The sequence below is a fragment of the Uloborus diversus genome, chromosome 4 (assembly GCF_026930045.1).
Source record: "Uloborus diversus isolate 005 chromosome 4, Udiv.v.3.1, whole genome shotgun sequence".
NCBI lineage: Eukaryota > Metazoa > Arthropoda > Arachnida > Araneae > Uloboridae > Uloborus > Uloborus diversus.
In genome coordinates this window covers 177,017,086-177,034,745 of record NC_072734.1, presented here as the reverse complement: position 1 = coordinate 177,034,745, position 17,660 = coordinate 177,017,086, and the positions used below count along the sequence as shown (strand labels likewise).

General features: G+C 30.8%; 1 protein-coding gene across 1 annotated transcript in view; it reads left to right on the top strand.

The window, feature by feature from the left end:
* The window catches only part of LOC129221012 (wings apart-like protein homolog), a 57,529-nt gene that overhangs the window by 26,106 nt on the left and 13,763 nt on the right, over nucleotides 1–17,660 (top strand). Inside the window, exons 7-12 of the mRNA XM_054855448.1 lie at nucleotides 8,317–8,583; nucleotides 9,845–9,956; nucleotides 11,321–11,436; nucleotides 11,547–11,623; nucleotides 15,095–15,258; nucleotides 17,460–17,575. Of these exons, the coding sequence (XP_054711423.1) occupies nucleotides 8,317–8,583; nucleotides 9,845–9,956; nucleotides 11,321–11,436; nucleotides 11,547–11,623; nucleotides 15,095–15,258; nucleotides 17,460–17,575 (852 nt within the window). The remainder of the gene's footprint in view (nucleotides 1–8,316; nucleotides 8,584–9,844; nucleotides 9,957–11,320; nucleotides 11,437–11,546; nucleotides 11,624–15,094; nucleotides 15,259–17,459; nucleotides 17,576–17,660) is intronic.

Genomic DNA, 17,660 nt, shown 5'->3' with positions numbered 1-17,660 from the left:
TCTGTGCGGGTCAGTATCATACATGCAGCAAAAATTGATTAGAAGTAAAAGTATATGTATTTGAATTAACGAACTAATATGTGTAGCTACTTATAAGGCTTAATATAGAAGGCAGGAAAATTATCAAACGTTATATATGCTTATTTTTTGTATATATGCAATAATTTTTATAAATGTAAATAGTATGCTTATTAGTAATATGCTGTCATGTATTACCAACCCCCCAGCTCTGACCTGCAAAATAAAAAGAAAAAATTACATACCACATGATTTCAAACATTTCGTCGACAACAATGTCTATGTCTAGGTATCCATTTGCCAGAGACGAAAATCCGATGCCACGCCAATCGAACAGGTCGCTGGGGCAGGGCATCCAAAAAGCACCTTCCTGTCGAAAGGATTTCAGCACTCTTTATCATCAAAGTTACCCAGTTACACTGTTGCCAAATCGCAGTTGTTTGGGTGGAAACTAAATCTGTCCTTGTTGAAGAAAAGATTTCTTGAACAAATTAAGATAATAAAATGTGAAATTGGCAGGATAAAAATTGTAATAGTAGAGATTTGCAGCAAATTTGAAGATTTGTTTATTAAATTGAGAATTGTTGCTACAAATTTTAAAGAATCTGCTTAGCTGTCCAATTATAATATTAATGAAGATCTTTTTATGTAAATTACTGTACCAATGTGGCATACTTTTTGTGTAAAAATTGAAGTTATCTTTGATATCTGTAATAAGGTTAGAATCAACAATTTTGAAAGAAATGTCCAGAAAATCGGCAGACAGAAAGTTGTCATTGGCTTTATTGAGCTGTAGATTTTGTGGATAAATTAAAGGGAAAATGTCGTCCATACTTTTGTTGAAGATAAGGATGTCATCTATATACCTGAAAATATCATGTTTTTTATTATACTGTACTGTGTATTTAAATTCATAGAAAAAGAGATACAGATTAGCAGCTGTGCTGGAATAGTTGGTGCCCATGCCAATTCCATGTATTTGTTTAAAAATAAAGTTGTTGAAAGTCACAAAATTGTTAAAGAAACAGAAATGACAAAGACTATTGAAAAAATTCCTGTCGATGCCCAATTCCTCACCAATGCAAAATATGTCAAAAAGTTTTAACAAAGTTGTATATAAATCTTCGATGGGAATGTTGCAGAACAAATTCTCAAAGTCAAATGTGTAAATTGATTTAGGTGTGCGTTGTAGATTTTTAATGATTTCGAAACTGTTGTCAATGCACCAGAAATAGCTCGTATGCATAAATTTGACCTTCATAAAATCATAAATTTTTTTCAAAATAGACTGTAATTTGATGTTGATATTTTTTCCAAAACTTTTTGTAGTAGAACAAATGAAACGAAATTTAACTGGTGATTTGTGGAATTTGGGCGTCATAAATATGAAAGGCAGATTTTGACAATTTGAAATTGTAAAACTGTATGAAAAATTCGATTTGCAAAGTTTATTGTATGCAATAAACTGTTTAATAATCACATCTGTAGAAAGATTCGATTTTTCGTAATAAAGAGACGAGTTAAGTTCTTGTAAGACTTGTTTAACGTAGAAATGTTTGCAAATGATGCCATAATTATTGGCAGCTTTATCAATTGGAACAAAGACAAAGAATTTTTTTAAATTGTTGATATATTCGATTTCATCTTTTTTCAAATTTTGATATTGGTGTTCTGCGTTGTTGATTTGTTTAGCTAAAAAAGTTTTAAATTCAATGGTTAATAGATCTTTCCATTCTTGGAATGCTTCAAAAGGTATTGCGTGCGAGTATGCAACTTTTTTAATGAATCGAAGAATGTTAACTTTAAAAATATGAACTGCTTTACTGAATTTGCAAGTGCTGTTGAGTCTAAATTTTGCACCGAGATTCATTAAATATCTGACATTTGTGTTTTTTATAATATGTAAATTACCAGTAATTACGTGCTTGTGATCAGCATCGACAAATTCCTTAAAATTGTCCTGATTGCATAGACATGGAAAATCATCAGCAGTATGCGAAAAAGCAACATCACGGTAATTGTAAATACTTTTGCAAAAAGGCTTGCAATACTTAAAGGCAGTTATGATTTGTTTATTTTTTAGTGGAAAATAATTTGTCAGCTTATTTATAATTTTGTGAAATGGAATATTATCGAAACTTTTCTGTTGGAAGGAAATAGTGAAATAAATGTTTTCTTTAGCTGTAAATTCAAACCCGATTCTGTAATTTATAAGATCAGAGATCAAATCTCTACATTGTTCATTGACAAATTTATATTTAGAAAGATACGGTTTCAATTATTTCAAAGTGGAAGTTTTTAACTTGAAAATATAGTTTTTGACTTGATTAATATTAGATAATTTGAGAAACGAATCTTCGACCTCTTTGCACCAAAGGTTAAGGTTAATGCTATTGATAATTTTACTGTTCTTATGTGAGCCTCTATGTCCTCTGGAAATTCGAGTTTTAGTATTAAAATTGTAAAAAAGTCTGAAAATGTTTTTTGATATCCTGCATATTAAAAAAGTTAAGATAGGTATTCAGTCCATATGGATAGAGTGATTTGTTTTTAAGTATAAGATCATTTTCAGCCCTTAATCGTTCATTTGTATCTTCATGATGTGCAAGTATATCAATTTTGATATTTTCAAAAGAATGTGTTTTAAAATGGTTAATTTCGAAAGAGAGCCGGGCTGCTTTGTTAATTTGTGAACGATGTAGATTAATGCGTAAATGCAGTTCGTTAGAGGTTTGTCCGATGTAACATTGAAAACAAGTTAAACATGTAATTTTATATATCACGTTATTTAATTTTCAAAATGGGGTGTGACTATTAGATACAGCAACGACAGAGTCTCCACTAACTGCACAAGTTTTACAATTTTTCTTTTTACATTTAGCAGCCATAAGAAAAAGTTCTGTGTGAAAATTTTTTTAAAGAATTTTTTGTAGGTGTAACCTAATATGCGAAAAGAACATTGAACAAAATACACTCAGACTATGCAAACCCAATGTGAAATCAGGAGAATAATACAAAGCGTAAGCGCAATAGCAGCATTAAATTCTAAGTATTATATAATATAATGATCAAAATTGATGTAAAATATTCTACATTTAAACAGCGCAATGTTGCAGCTAAAGTAGTTAAATGTATTGAAAATATAGTAAAATGTGTAGTTTCACATACACGGGTAGCACAGAAATAAGTGTATGTAACAACGAAGATAAACAACAATAACAACAACAAAAATGAACATGGAACGTTAAAAAATAAACTAGGAACATTGAAAACAAGAATTGATGAAATCATGGGTATTAAACTGCTGCTACGTTTACGAAGAGCTGGAGCAGCTGGCATATTAAATATTCTGCAAGGTTTCTGTGCGGGTCAGTATCATACATGCAGCAAAAATTGATTAGAAGTAAAAGTATATGTATTTGAATTAACGAACTAATATGTGTAGCTACTTATAAGGCTTAATATAGAAGGCAGGAAAATTATCAAACGTTTATATATGCTTATTTTTTTTGTATATATGCAATAATTTTTATAAATGTAAATAGTATGCTTATTAGTAATATGCTGTCATGTATTACCAACCCCCCAGCTCTGACCTGCAAAATAAAAAGAAAAAATTACATACCACATGATTTCAAACATTTCGTCGACAACAATGTCTATGTCTAGGTATCCATTTGCCAGAGACGAAAATCCGATGCCACGCCAATCGAACAGGTCGCTGGGGCAGGGCATCCAAAAAGCACCTTCCTGTCGAAAGGATTTCAGCACTCTTTATCATCAAAGTTACCCAGTTACACTGTTGCCAAATCGCAGTTGTTTGGGTGGAAACTAAATCTGTCCTTGTTGAAGAAAAGATTTCTTGAACAAATTAAGATAATAAAATGTGAAATTGGCAGGATAAAAATTGTAATAGTAGAGATTTGCAGCAAATTTGAAGATTTGTTTATTAAATTGAGAATTGTTGCTACAAATTTTAAAGAATCTGCTTAGCTGTCCAATTATAATATTAATGAAGATCTTTTTATGTAAATTACTGTACCAATGTGGCATACTTTTTGTGTAAAAATTGAAGTTATCTTTATTATCATAGATATCTGTAATAAGGTTAGAATCAACAATTTTGAAAGAAATGTCCAGAAAATCGGCAGACAGAAAGTTGTCATTGGCTTTATTGAGCTGTAGATTTTGTGGATAAATTAAAGGGAAAATGTCGTCCATACTTTTGTTGAAGATAAGGATGTCATCTATATACCTGAAAATATCATGTTTTTTATTATACTGTACTGTGTATTTAAATTCATAGAAAAAGAGATACAGATTAGCAGCTGTGCTGGAATAGTTGGTGCCCATGCCAATTCCATGTATTTGTTTAAAAATAAAGTTGTTGAAAGTCACAAAATTGTTAAAGAAACAGAAATGACAAAGACTATTGAAAAAATTCCTGTCGATGCCCAATTCCTCACCAATGCAAAATATGTCAAAAAGTTTTAACAAAGTTGTATATAAATCTTCGATGGGAATGTTGCTGAACAAATTCTCAAAGTCAAATGTGTAAATTGATTTAGGTGTGCGTTGTAGATTTTTAATGATTTCGAAACTGTTGTCAATGCACCAGAAATAGCTCGTATGCATAAATTTGACCTTCATAAAATCATAAATTTTTTTCAAAATAGACTGTAATTTGATGTTGATATTTTTTCCAAAACTTTTTGTAGTAGAACAAATGAAACGAAATTTAACTGGTGATTTGTGGAATTTGGGCATCATAAATATGAAAGGCAGATTTTGACAATTTGAAATTGTAAAACTGTATGAAAAATTCGATTTGCAAAGTTTATTGTATGCAATAAACTGTTTAATAATCACATCTGTAGAAAGATTCGATTTTTCGTAATAAAGAGACGAGTTAAGTTCTTGTAAGACTTGTTTAACGTAGAAATGTTTGCAAATGATGCCATAATTATTGGCAGCTTTATCAATTGGAACAAAGACAAAGAATTTTTTTAAATTGTTGATATATTCGATTTCATCTTTTTTCAAATTTTGATATTGGTGTTCTGCGTTGTTGATTTGTTTAGCTAAAAAAGTTTTAAATTCAATGGTTAATAGATCTTTCCATTCTTGGAATGCTTCAAAAGGTATTGCGTGCGAGTATGCAACTTTTTTAATGAATCGAAGAATGTTAACTTTAAAAATATGAACTGCTTTACTGAATTTGCAAGTGCTGTTGAGTCTAAATTTTGCACCGAGATTCATTAAATATCTGACATTTGTGTTTTTTATAATATGTAAATTACCAGTAATGAACAATGTAGAGATTTGATCTCTGATCTTATAAATTACAGAATCGGGTTTGAATTTACAGCTAAAGAAAACATTTATTTCACTATTTCCTTCCAACAGAAAAGTTTCGATAATATTCCATTTCACAAAATTATAAATAAACTGACAAATTATTTTCCACTAAAAAATAAACAAATCATAACTGCCTTTAAGTATTGCAAGCCTTTTTGCAAAAGTATTTACAATTACCGTGATGTTGCTTTTTCGCATACTGCTGATGATTTTCCATGTCTATGCAATCAGGACAATTTTAAGGAATTTGTCGATGCTGATCACAAGCACGTAATTACTGGTAATTTACATATTATAAAAAACACAAATGTCAGATATTTAATGAATCTCGGTGCAAAATTTAGACTCAACAGCACTTGCAAATTCAGTAAAGCAGTTCATATTTTTAAAGTTAACATTCTTCGATTCATTAAAAAAGTTGCATACTCGCACGCAATACCTTTTGAAGCATTCCAAGAATGGAAAGATCTATTAACCATTGAATTTAAAACTTTTTTAGCTAAACAAATCAACAACGCAGAACACCAATATCAAAATTTGAAAAAAGATGAAATCGAATATATCAACAATTTAAAAAAATTCTTTGTCTTTGTTCCAATTGATAAAGCTGCCAATAATTATGGCATCATTTGCAAACATTTCTACGTTAAACAAGTCTTACAAGAACTTAACTCGTCTCTTTATTACGAAAAATCGAATCTTTCTACAGATGTGATTATTAAACAGTTTATTGCATACAATAAACTTTGCAAATCAAATTTTTCATACAGTTTTACAATTTCAAATTGTCAAAATCTGCCTTTCATATTTATGACGCCCAAATTCCACAAATCACCAGTTAAATTTCGTTTCATTTGTTCTACTACAAAAAGTTTTGGAAAAAATATCAACATCAAATTACAGTCTATTTTGAAAAAAATTTATGATTTTATGAAGGTCAAATTTATGCATACGAGCTATTTCTGGTGCATTGACAACAGTTTCGAAATCATTAAAAATCTACAACGCACACCTAAATCAATTTACACATTTGACTTTGAGAATTTGTTCTGCAACATTCCCATCGAAGATTTATATACAACTTTGTTAAAACTTTTTGACATATTTTGCATTGGTGAGGAATTGGGCATCGACAGGAATTTTTTCAATAGTCTTTGTCATTTCTGTTTCTTTAACAATTTTGTGACTTTCAACAACTTTATTTTTAAACAAATACATGGAATTGGCATGGGCACCAACTATTCCAGCACAGCTGCTAATCTGTATCTCTTTTTCTATGAATTTAAATACACAGTACAGTATAATAAAAAACATGATATTTTCAGGTATATAGATGACATCCTTATCTTCAACAAAAGTATGGACGACATTTTCCCTTTAATTTATCCACAAAATCTACAGCTCAATAAAGCCAATGACAACTTTCTGTCTGCCGATTTTCTGGACATTTCTTTCAAAATTGTTGATTCTAACCTTATTACAGATATCTATGATAAGAAAGATAACTTCAATTTTTACACAAAAAGTATGCCACATTGGTACAGTAATTTACATAAAAAGATCTTCATTAATATTATAATTGGACAGCTAAGCAGATTCTTTAAAATTTGTAGCAACAATTCTCAATTTAATAAACAAATCTTCAAATTTGCTGCAAATCTCTACTATTACAATTTTTATCCTGCCAATTTCACATTTTATTATCTTAATTTGTTCAAGAAATCTTTTCTTCAACAAGGACAGATTTAGTTTCCACCCAAACAACTGCGATTTGGCAACAGTGTAACTGGGTAACTTTGATGATAAAGAGTGCTGAAATCCTTTCGACAGGAAGGTGCTTTTTGGATGCCCTGCCCCAGCGACCTGTTCGATTGGCGTGGCATCGGATTTTCGTCTCTGGCAAATGGATACCTAGACATAGACATTGTTGTCGACGAAATGTTTGAAATCATGTGGTATGTAATTTTTTCTTTTTATTTTGCAGGTCAGAGCTGGGGGGTTGGTAATACATGACAGCATATTACTAATAAGCATACTATTTACATTTATAAAAATTATTGCATATATACAAAAAAAAATAAGCATATATAAACGTTTGATAATTTTCCTGCCTTCTATATTAAGCCTTATAAGTAGCTACACATATTAGTTCGTTAATTCAAATACATATACTTTTACTTCTAATCAATTTTTGCTGCATGTATGATACTGACCCGCACAGAAACCTTGCAGAATATTTAATATGCCAGCTGCTCCAGCTCTTCGTAAACGTAGCAGCAGTTTAATACCCATGATTTCATCAATTCTTGTTTTCAATGTTCCTAGTTTATTTTTTAACGTTCCATGTTCATTTTTGTTGTTGTTATTGTTGTTTATCTTCGTTGTTACATACACTTATTTCTGTGCTACCCGTGTATGTGAAACTACACATTTTACTATATTTTCAATACATTTAACTACTTTAGCTGCAACATTGCGCTGTTTAAATGTAGAATATTTTACATCAATTTTGATCATTATATATATATATATATATATATATATATATATATTGAATATTGTTTGTATTTCGTTAAATGGAGTCATGTTGATCAGAATTTGCAGCTACAATGAAACCTGGAAAAATTGAATCATACTTCCTCTGTATGAAAATCAAATATATTATGTACAAAATTGTTTGATTAATCATCTTAAATATCTCCCCCTACTAAAGTTCATTCAAGTTCTTTTTTATTATGCAATGTGTTTCATAAATATTTAAAAAATACTTTAATGTGAAAAATTTCTTTCAATTTTATTTTTCTTACAAATTATGTTTGTTACCATTTATCATATTGCCACCCCAGAAATCTTCAAACCTGTCTTAGTGGACACTTACTGGAGAGATAGATTCCTGAATTTCATCAGAATGAAATATTATTGTTTTTTCTTTCATTATAGAACCTGGCTTTGTGCACTGCTACTTTAATGTTTGTGTTGAGCCAAGATCGTCTAACCATGGACATTGAAGCGAGTACACTGTCATTAATGATACAACTTTTGGAAACAGATCAAGAGTTAGAAAACCCAGAGAAAGAAATGGACCTGATTCTCAAAGATCCAGCTTTGTGTGCTATGCAAGAGAAGCACAGAGAGAAAGTTTATCAGCTCTGTGAAGAAATGAAACAGAAAGGGCATGCCAAACATTTAAAGCTGGATAACATTAATGTAAGATCTAATTCTAGCTATATAAATAAAGTTTCAAACTCCTGGAAAAAAAAAAAAAAAAACCCTAAATATTCCAATAAAATTGAATTGAATGAAAGACTTCTTAATGCAAGTGCAATATTAATGCACTTGTATTGAGAATTCCTTGGATTAAAATGTCACTTCATAATTAACTTCTTGATGTCTGAAACATAATTTAAAAGAATTATGTTATGAATTAAGTTGGTCATTTCCCTTTTCAGCTAGGTGGTATTAAAAAATGCATAAACAAAATTTATTCCTTTTAAGACCATAAAAATAGCTTCAGAGGTTGTATTTTGTTCTGCGAGGTGTCCTAGGTTTCATATAATTGTTGGAAATGAAGCAAAAAATTGCCAAGGGTATTCAACAAAATCTCCTTTAGTTCTGATATTCTCCTTGGGGACAAAAAATAAATAAATAAAATAGAAAGACTTTTACCTTTAAAAACCTTATTTTAATAAGTACATGATGAGTGGAAACCCTAAGAACTACATACTTACTGATTTTTTCGACAAAATTGTACAAGCACTCTGAGAGCTAATAAACACACATAACGAAAATAAGTAAATCATTGATTGAAAAAATTAATAACAGACTTTTGATTATGCTGTTTTCAGCAAGCAAATCATCTGTAAAATGCACATAATGCTTACAAATAATGCTGCTTGCAAAACTCTATGGCATTGTGTGTTTCTTTTTCTTTTTTTTGTCTGTATATCCATACAAATGATTTGAAATGCCTCACTCATCTTAGCCAGGGATGCCCACCTAGGTTGGGGTCATGGCGTAGACTGCGCCATTGAAACTTTTAGGGGGGGGGGGGGGGGTATTTTGAGGGATATTTTTCTCATTTTAGGGCGAGGGGTTCCGAGAGTCTCTGCAATATTTAGGGGGGGGGGGGGTGCGCCCATGTTTTTTTTTTGGGGAGGGGCACCCCTGTCTTAGCAGTTATCCGATTTATCTGCTCATTGAAACTTTTCAGTTCATCATCATCAGAACCTAATGTTGAAACTTAAACTTGGGTTACAATTTACCAAATATTGTCCTCATAACATTTTTGTGTTCATAGCTGAAGTTTTTAAGTTCTCTTTGATCACTATAATGGCTTTGAAATCCTCAGCATTGTAGTGTATGTCTAATCATTTTTAAAAATTGGAGTTTGAAAGTTGTAAAGTTTTGTTGAAAAAAATTGTGTACATGCGTCTAGTTTCTATTTCTGACTAATGTATTTTATTTCTAGACGGGTATATTAGCGATGGAAACTTTGCTTAGTTTGACCTCTAGGAAAGCTGGTGAATGGTTTAAAGAAGAAATGAGGACATTACATGGATTAGATAGAATTGCTGATGCTGGTAATTAATTAATTTTAAGTCTTTTGCTAATAACAAAATGTGTCTAAGTTATGTAGAACCATGGCCCCATTTAATTCTTATAGGCTGTGGCAATTGCTGAAGCCTATGGCAACAAACAGGGCACTACGGGATACCCCTGTTTCCATTACTTTGCCGTTGATTGGTGGATGCAGGGGTTCCCTGTGGCACCCTCTTGCGGTCAAAATGGGCAACGTTCAATCAAAAATAAACAAACTTTGAAACATTGACATTGATTGGTGGATGCATGAGCTGCATCGGTTTAACACAGAAAAGTCGAAAATCGTCAAGGCCCATAAGCTTAGCGGAAATTCAGTGGGGCCAAAGCAAGAAACCAAAGCATTCAACTCATTTGAGCCATTCCATGTGACGAAATGGGACATTTTGTGTAGTTTAGTCATAAGATTTTGTTTCATAAATACAAATAATACAAGCTAAAAATTTCATTTTTGATAGCAACAATAAAAATTTGTCATTAGAACAATGTGGAACATTAAAAGTTAGTCAGTTTGAAGAAAATAATTGAATGACATGCAATAAAATGCCCCTGGCGGATGGGACTTGTATGTGTCCTGTTCCTTCACGGGCATTTTATTGCATATTCATCAATTATTTTATTTAAAAATGGTAATTTTAATGTTCTATTGAATTCTTATAACCAATCCTTACTGCTGCTATCAAAAATAAAATCGTCTAGCTTGTTTTATTCATATTTATAAAACAATATATACTGAAAAATGTCCCGTTCCACCACATGAAATGGTATAAAAATATAATGCAAAACACAGTCTCTACATACATGGACAACTCAAAGAAAAATGTCCATTGCCATTTTTTCCATTGAGCCCTTAAAAAGCTTTCACAAGATGAAATTGATTCAAACAATAATTGCAACGTAAGTAACATCTGCAATTTTCATTCAAAATGATCTAAAATGAAAACTCATATAGACTAGTTAAATTTTTGTAATAAGATATTCAAATGCTCATGAAGATAGACATAAATCATACTTCAGTTTTTCAGCTTTACTTGATTTCATCTGTGCCTACTGTGTTCTGATGATCTAATAAAAATATTTAAAAAAGAAGTTCAAATAGTTATAAATCTTATATTTTACAGTATTATTATAAAAGGCTTAGGAACAATTGACTAAATATATATAAACTGATAAGCATGTTGCTATATGCAAATTAATGCACAAGGCAATAGTGATATTCAACTTTAAAGTGACAGATGAATATTTTTCAAGAAAAATCTTGCATATTTGCCTTATCATGTGATTAATTATTATACATTGAAGTCAATCATAGATTATTTTTTAAAAAAATTCTTTTTTTTTATTGCAGTAACATCTTCTGTTTCCTTACTAATGTCAGAAGAAAAAGAAATAGTTGCTCTTCCAAATGATGTACAGCTCGACAAACTGCGAAAAATTGACAGATGTTTAAGAGTTCTAGAAAATGTATGATGCAAGTTTTTCTCTTTGTTCTTTTAAAAGGACTAATGGAATTTTTTTTGTTCCTGTGTTTACTTTTTTTTCAGCATGGAACATAATCTGATTTTGTGTTTCAGGTGACTCATATGAATTCCGAAAATCAAGAGTACATAATGAACTATAAAGATTCATCCTTGCTCCTGTCATGTATCAGGTAAACATAATTACTCTTCTAAAGTTATTTCCAAATTCAAATGTGGGTTATTGTATGAAAGAATGAAATTTAAAATGAAATAGTGTGACATTAATCAGGGCTCCCAAATGGTCCGCTTTTCCCGCCAAAATCTGTTTTTTAGGTTTAAGTCCGCTTTAGACCGCTTTTTAACTTTTTAGTCCGATTAGTCCGCTTTTATATTGTTTTTACTTAAGAATCAGATTTTAAAAACTTGGGAGTTGTCGCGAGTTGACTGTAATAGTAACGCTGCTATGAACCACCCCTTTTTTTGCAAATGAATTCGGAAGTAATCTCGTGGCGCATGCGCCCTTTTTTTTACAGGCGCATATGTTCGTAAATTTTACGCCCTTGAAAAGTTCTTTGGGGGGGAGGGGAGGGAGAGAGTTTATTTTCCATGTGCTTGAAAACCTTGAAAAAGTATGAAAAGTTTCTTGGTTGAATTCTTTCAAAAATCATTACAAGCAATTTAAAGCATACTTTAGATTGCTTGTAATTCTTTTAAAAATATTTCATCAGTGCAATTTTCTGAACATATGTTGGATATGCAGTATCGCAAAAAATTGCTTTTGTGTTTGAAGTTTCAATCCTTTCGCATCTTGTAAATATTTTCACGTTTTTTACAATCAGAAGTTATTTTGACATGTGCTACCTTAGATTAGCTTATTTTTCGTTTAATTTCTATAATTAACAAAAGGAATTAGTTTGGAAACCATGACAACATTGAACTTACTCTGACTTCGCGGAAAACTGGTTCTCGCAATGGAAAATTTCAATCCTTTTGCATCTTGCAAATATTTTGATGTTTATGACAGTAGGAAGTTATTTTGACACATATTACTTTAGATTAGCTTATTTTTTGTTTAATTTCAATAATTAGCGAAGTAATTATTTTGGAAACCATGGCAACATCGAGCTTACTCGGACTTCGCGGAAAATGGCTTTTAGTGTTTGAAATTTCAATCTTTTTGCATCATGAAAATATTAAAATATTTTGCCCAATCGAATGTTTTTTTTCGAAATGCTACCTTAGAGTAGCATGTTTTATGTTTAATTCAGTAGAAAATAAATAAATTTATTTTATGGGAAACATGCCAAAATTGAACTTGGTTCATGAAAATTTGCTTATCTGAGCTTTCAATCGTTTTGCATCTAATAAATATTTTTATATTTTTGGCAGTTTGAAGTTGTTTTGACATGCTACATTAGATTAACTCGTTTCAATTTGTATTTAAATAACTAAAAAATTAATATTGTTTTGTTTTTAATTCATATTTCTAGTTTTGCAAATTTAGTTTTAATTATTTTTAGCTTATTTTCGGTTATTACTGTTTTTTTTTTTTATTGGGGTGGGGGGATATTTAATGCAAACAAATTGAGTGCATAAAATTTTAACTTAGTGTTTGTATTTGAAACAAAGTTGAATTATAAAATTTTATAAAGTTGAATTTATGTGCATCATTTCATTGTCATGCTAAGAGGGAATTAGTCCCCCCCCCCATAAAAGTTCAAAGCACTCATGGCATTGCAATCATGGAGTTTTTTTTTTTTTAATTTAAGCTTTATGATTCTTGAAAATATACTTTGAATATAAAAATTGCAAAACTAAACCTCAGCTGATCTGCTTCTCTTTGTGATTAAGCATTTCAGACATTTTTAGGAAAACTTTCAATACAGTAGATCTTTTATCAAAGTGTCTCTTGTAGAAAAAGCAGTTTGTTTTCCTATACTTTTTATATTACTTCCTGTTATTTATGTATTAGCATTAAATGAAATCTGCATGCAATATTTATAGTGCGAATTCAGGGTAGTACCTTGAAAAATATTTTTTTACTCTTGAAAACTGCTTAAATTTTTTTCTCCTTAAAGGGTATGAAACCTGTGATAAGAGATTAAATGTAAAACTCAAATATAAAATAATTTTACTATAAACTCAGTTGTAGCTACATAACAATATTTTTTAGGTTTCAGTGTGAGTCATGGGGAAGTGCAAATTTCTCAGCAAATGGTTACATGAAGATGGGAATAAAATTAGAGACTAGGGAAAACAGCAAAAGAATAACTTTTTTTGTTTGGTGTATGGTAGATTAATATTGGTTGAGAAGGGATATAACGCTATTAAGAAGCATTACAAGACAGAAAAACATAAAAATAATTTTAAACTAAAAAAAGATGGAGCGCAGCTTTATCTATCCTTCAGTGAGACTAGCATCCCTGATTCAAGTCAAAATGTATCATTATGCCTATTTAGTTCTAAAGAGGCTGCCTTAAGTGCCCACTCCCCATCCAAATATTTGTGTAAATAATATTATTCAATGGATAAAAAAGATCAGTTTCACAGGTGATAAAGGAATTATATCATTATTATAATTAATTAACAAATTATCTTCACGAATTTAGCAGCTGGCAACTAATTTGCCTTTTGGTACATCCCTGTGTTTAACTATGAGTGGTCCTCCCAAGATCCTCTTTTTGATCCTATCTGGTCCTCTTTAGTCCCCTTTTTGATTGAAAATGGTCCTCTTTTGCAATTTTCTAAAGCTAAAATGTGTTGGGAGCCCTGCATTAATTTATAAATAGAATTTGATAATAAGTTCAAATGAATGTATAAAGCTTAAAATTGATGACAAATGTCACTTAAAACATGTTTGTCTTTTTTAATGATACATATAAAAAAAATCAACAGTTTGATACTTGGAAGAAGGGAGGGGGGGGCGGCTAGGGGAATAAATAATTTACACATTTTAATTTATATGTCCTTTAATGTAATTATTCTTTGTAGTGTCATGTGAATTTCAGCTGTGCGAATTATTCTTTAATATTTCACTCAGTTTTCACTTTCTAAACTATTTCTTTTCACTCTGTACACTTTCATTCTGCAGTTCCAAAATAATGTTTGAAGCAAATTATGTTTATTTATTGTCCATAAATGTATTCATCATAGTTTCTTGTTGAAGGTATGCTTTAAAAAATTTTAAAAAATATTTTTCCGCAGGTTAATTGGCAAATATTGGCTGATTATAAATAATTGGTAAAGTGGCCGATTATGGTAGATTAATCGTTACTGCCGATTAATCGGTGCATCCCTACTGCAAAATAGCTGTTGCATTCAGGGTAGCAGAATAAATACCTTCAATTTTTATTCCACGCTCAAATCTTTTTTCTGGGGTTAACACCCCCTTTTTTTCTTTGGTTATATTTCTTAATTTTAAACTTGATGCATGCATTCATTTTAGTTTTGTGTTCAGATGACATTTCTTATGAGTGTGCAGTGCTTCAGGTTTTGATTTTTATTTTGACTTTTTTTTCTTTTTGCAATTCTAAAATGCTGTAATAATGTGTATGTGTTTATGTTTGGCAGAAGTTTTGTAATGAAAAGTAAGAAAATTATTGGTAAATAATACTCCCCGTTTTGTTGTGTTGTAGTACTAAAAGTGTGTTTTTCTTTTCCAGATTACTAAAACTATGCAAATCTCATTTCCTTCAACAAAAACCAATAGATACTGATAATACTTCAGAAGAATTATCAAGTCAAAAGCCAGCAAAGAGTGAATCTCCAGTTCTTATGTGTTTGTTGAATTTGTTAAAAATTTTAAGCAATATAACTTATAAAATTCGTAAGTATGATTCTTGTTATATTTTGAAATTTTTAGTTTTGGAATTCTATGCTTATGTAATTTTGTTCTTTCTCTTTCACAATGTGTTATTTAAAAATTGCAACTCAATCTAGCTCTTAAGAGCAACTAATAATTTCTAACCTTTTTTCTGTTGAATTTTATATCTGTTAAAATAAAATCTATTGGAAAATTTCCTTTTTTCCTTGGTAAAGTGTTAAAAGTTAACAAAGTTATGACACGAATGACAGTTATTTATTTTCAAGTGAGGCTTTTTTTTGTTTTACTTAAATGTTTTTTAAATTTTTGTAGTAACTGCAGTGCAATGTGCACACTCTGTACAGAATTGCTTATTCCTAAAAGTTGTTTAAAATTTCTTGGATTGTTTTGTCGAGCAGTCATTAGCTTGGTTTCTCTTAAATACGAACAATCCCTATTCTGAATGAATATTTTCCCAAGAATACTTCTATAGCAAGCATTTCTACTTTTAAAAATATTTAAAAGTACATTAGTTCATGTGCTAGATAGATTTTCAACAAAATTGTCTTCCATAATAAATGATAATTTTAAAACCATGTTGTTGATCTGGACGATAAAGCAAGCATTTTTTATTCAGATTTAGTCTGGATTTCTTGAAAACCGTTATTTATAATTATGGAAGTAATGTTATATCCAACTGTTAAAAACTCACATTGTGATACACATTTGCTATCTAGTCATATCTATGAAAAGTAAAATTACCAATTGATTTAATTTTGATTGGTTGTTCTAGCTGTGTTAGAAATATATAAGATAAACACATGGGTAGTTGCCAGTACTTCAGAGTGCTTCTGTAGTGGCCCCTTCAAGGTTTATATTTGAAAAAATAAAAACGAGCAGGAGGTAATACCTCCCTAAGTGCACGTTTGATGCACTTAGGGAGAACGGGAATTCTATTTTTCTTTCAAATACTAGGGGACTCTGCCCCCTGCTTGCTAATGCTCACCAACCCCTGAAGCCGCTTCGCAATCTTATTTGATTCGCAAAGATTTAAATCGTCAATTAGAAAGAAACAGATTAAAAACGCATTATGAGCTCCCTTTGGAACAAAAAGCTTCCGTTCCCCGGGTTTCAAAATAACTCGTACCAACTTGCAGAGCCTTAGGGGCTAAGGGGCTTCTGAGGATTGCAAAACTGCAGTTTTGTACGTTTGAAAAGTCGCTTTCATATTCGTGGTTTCTAGTAATACATTTTGTTCTTTAGCTCGGGGCTTGAATTGAGTTGAGCCTAAGATTTTCCGTTAAAATCGAAACCTTTAAGGTTCATGAATAAAAAAGCAAACAAGTGAATCGAAAAGACCTAACTATTGCAACGCCAAAAAAACATCAATAATTTTAATGGAAATGAAATTATTCAAACTTAATTTTTAACGGCTTGTAACTTTTTTTCTTAGGAGATAAAAGCTTAATTTTTCGACCATAGGTTGAGTTAGATCTGGAGCCAAAAAAGCTGCTCTTTCCAGTTGTGTCAAAAAGAAAACTGTGGGACAATTCCTTTGCTTTTTACTGATAGATTTAATGACGAAAGTAGTGCCTAAATTTTAGCTAAGCCTATAAAAGTTCAAGCTTCAAATGCAAAAACTCCCACCGTATTTAAGTTAGAGCTTTGAAACCAATTGCGTCGAACGCTGAAAATTCTACCCTTCCCAACGATATATAATATTAATAGGTGCAAGTAATTTTTTACCTCTTTAATAGGCTATAATAGGCAATTTACATGAAATTTGAGCGTAAAAAATTAATTATAAAAAAAACTAATTCGAATTTTAAAAAAAACCAAGTGCAAACTTCCGGGGCTCAAAGTAATTTCGTACAAAATTTCAAGGCTGTAGGTGCTATGGGGTCTCCTGGACGCAGGTCTGCCACAGACTTCCTTCCAAAATTTCTTTGAAACCTTACTTTTATTTACCATAAAGAGATAAACCTTGAAGTGTGTATATCTTATGTAGTGAATGCAAAGACTGCAAAAATGGTATACTTTTTAATTACTTCTCATTCCTCCCCCCCCCCTTTGCACGCTCTCTTAGTAAAAGTATATTGAACAGCTTAGAGCATATGACTTAGAGCAAATCTTTTCTTACCTTTTTTTCTTAATACTTTGCTATTGATTTAACATTGTAAAGTTGCTCATAAGCCTTTTTAAAAAGTTATTATTATTGACTTTAGCTTTGGATGATGAAAGGCTTTCATCTGAGGGAGGCTTGATGGATCATGTGCTTATGTCGATTCTCCAAGTACCTCGAGCTGTTCCTTTAGACAAAAGATTTGATCTCTTAGTTCTTGTAAGTTCTGTATTTTTTAAATGCTTATCCACAAATTTTAGGGTTAAGTATTTAATTACTTTTTCAATTGCTTCACCGGATACAA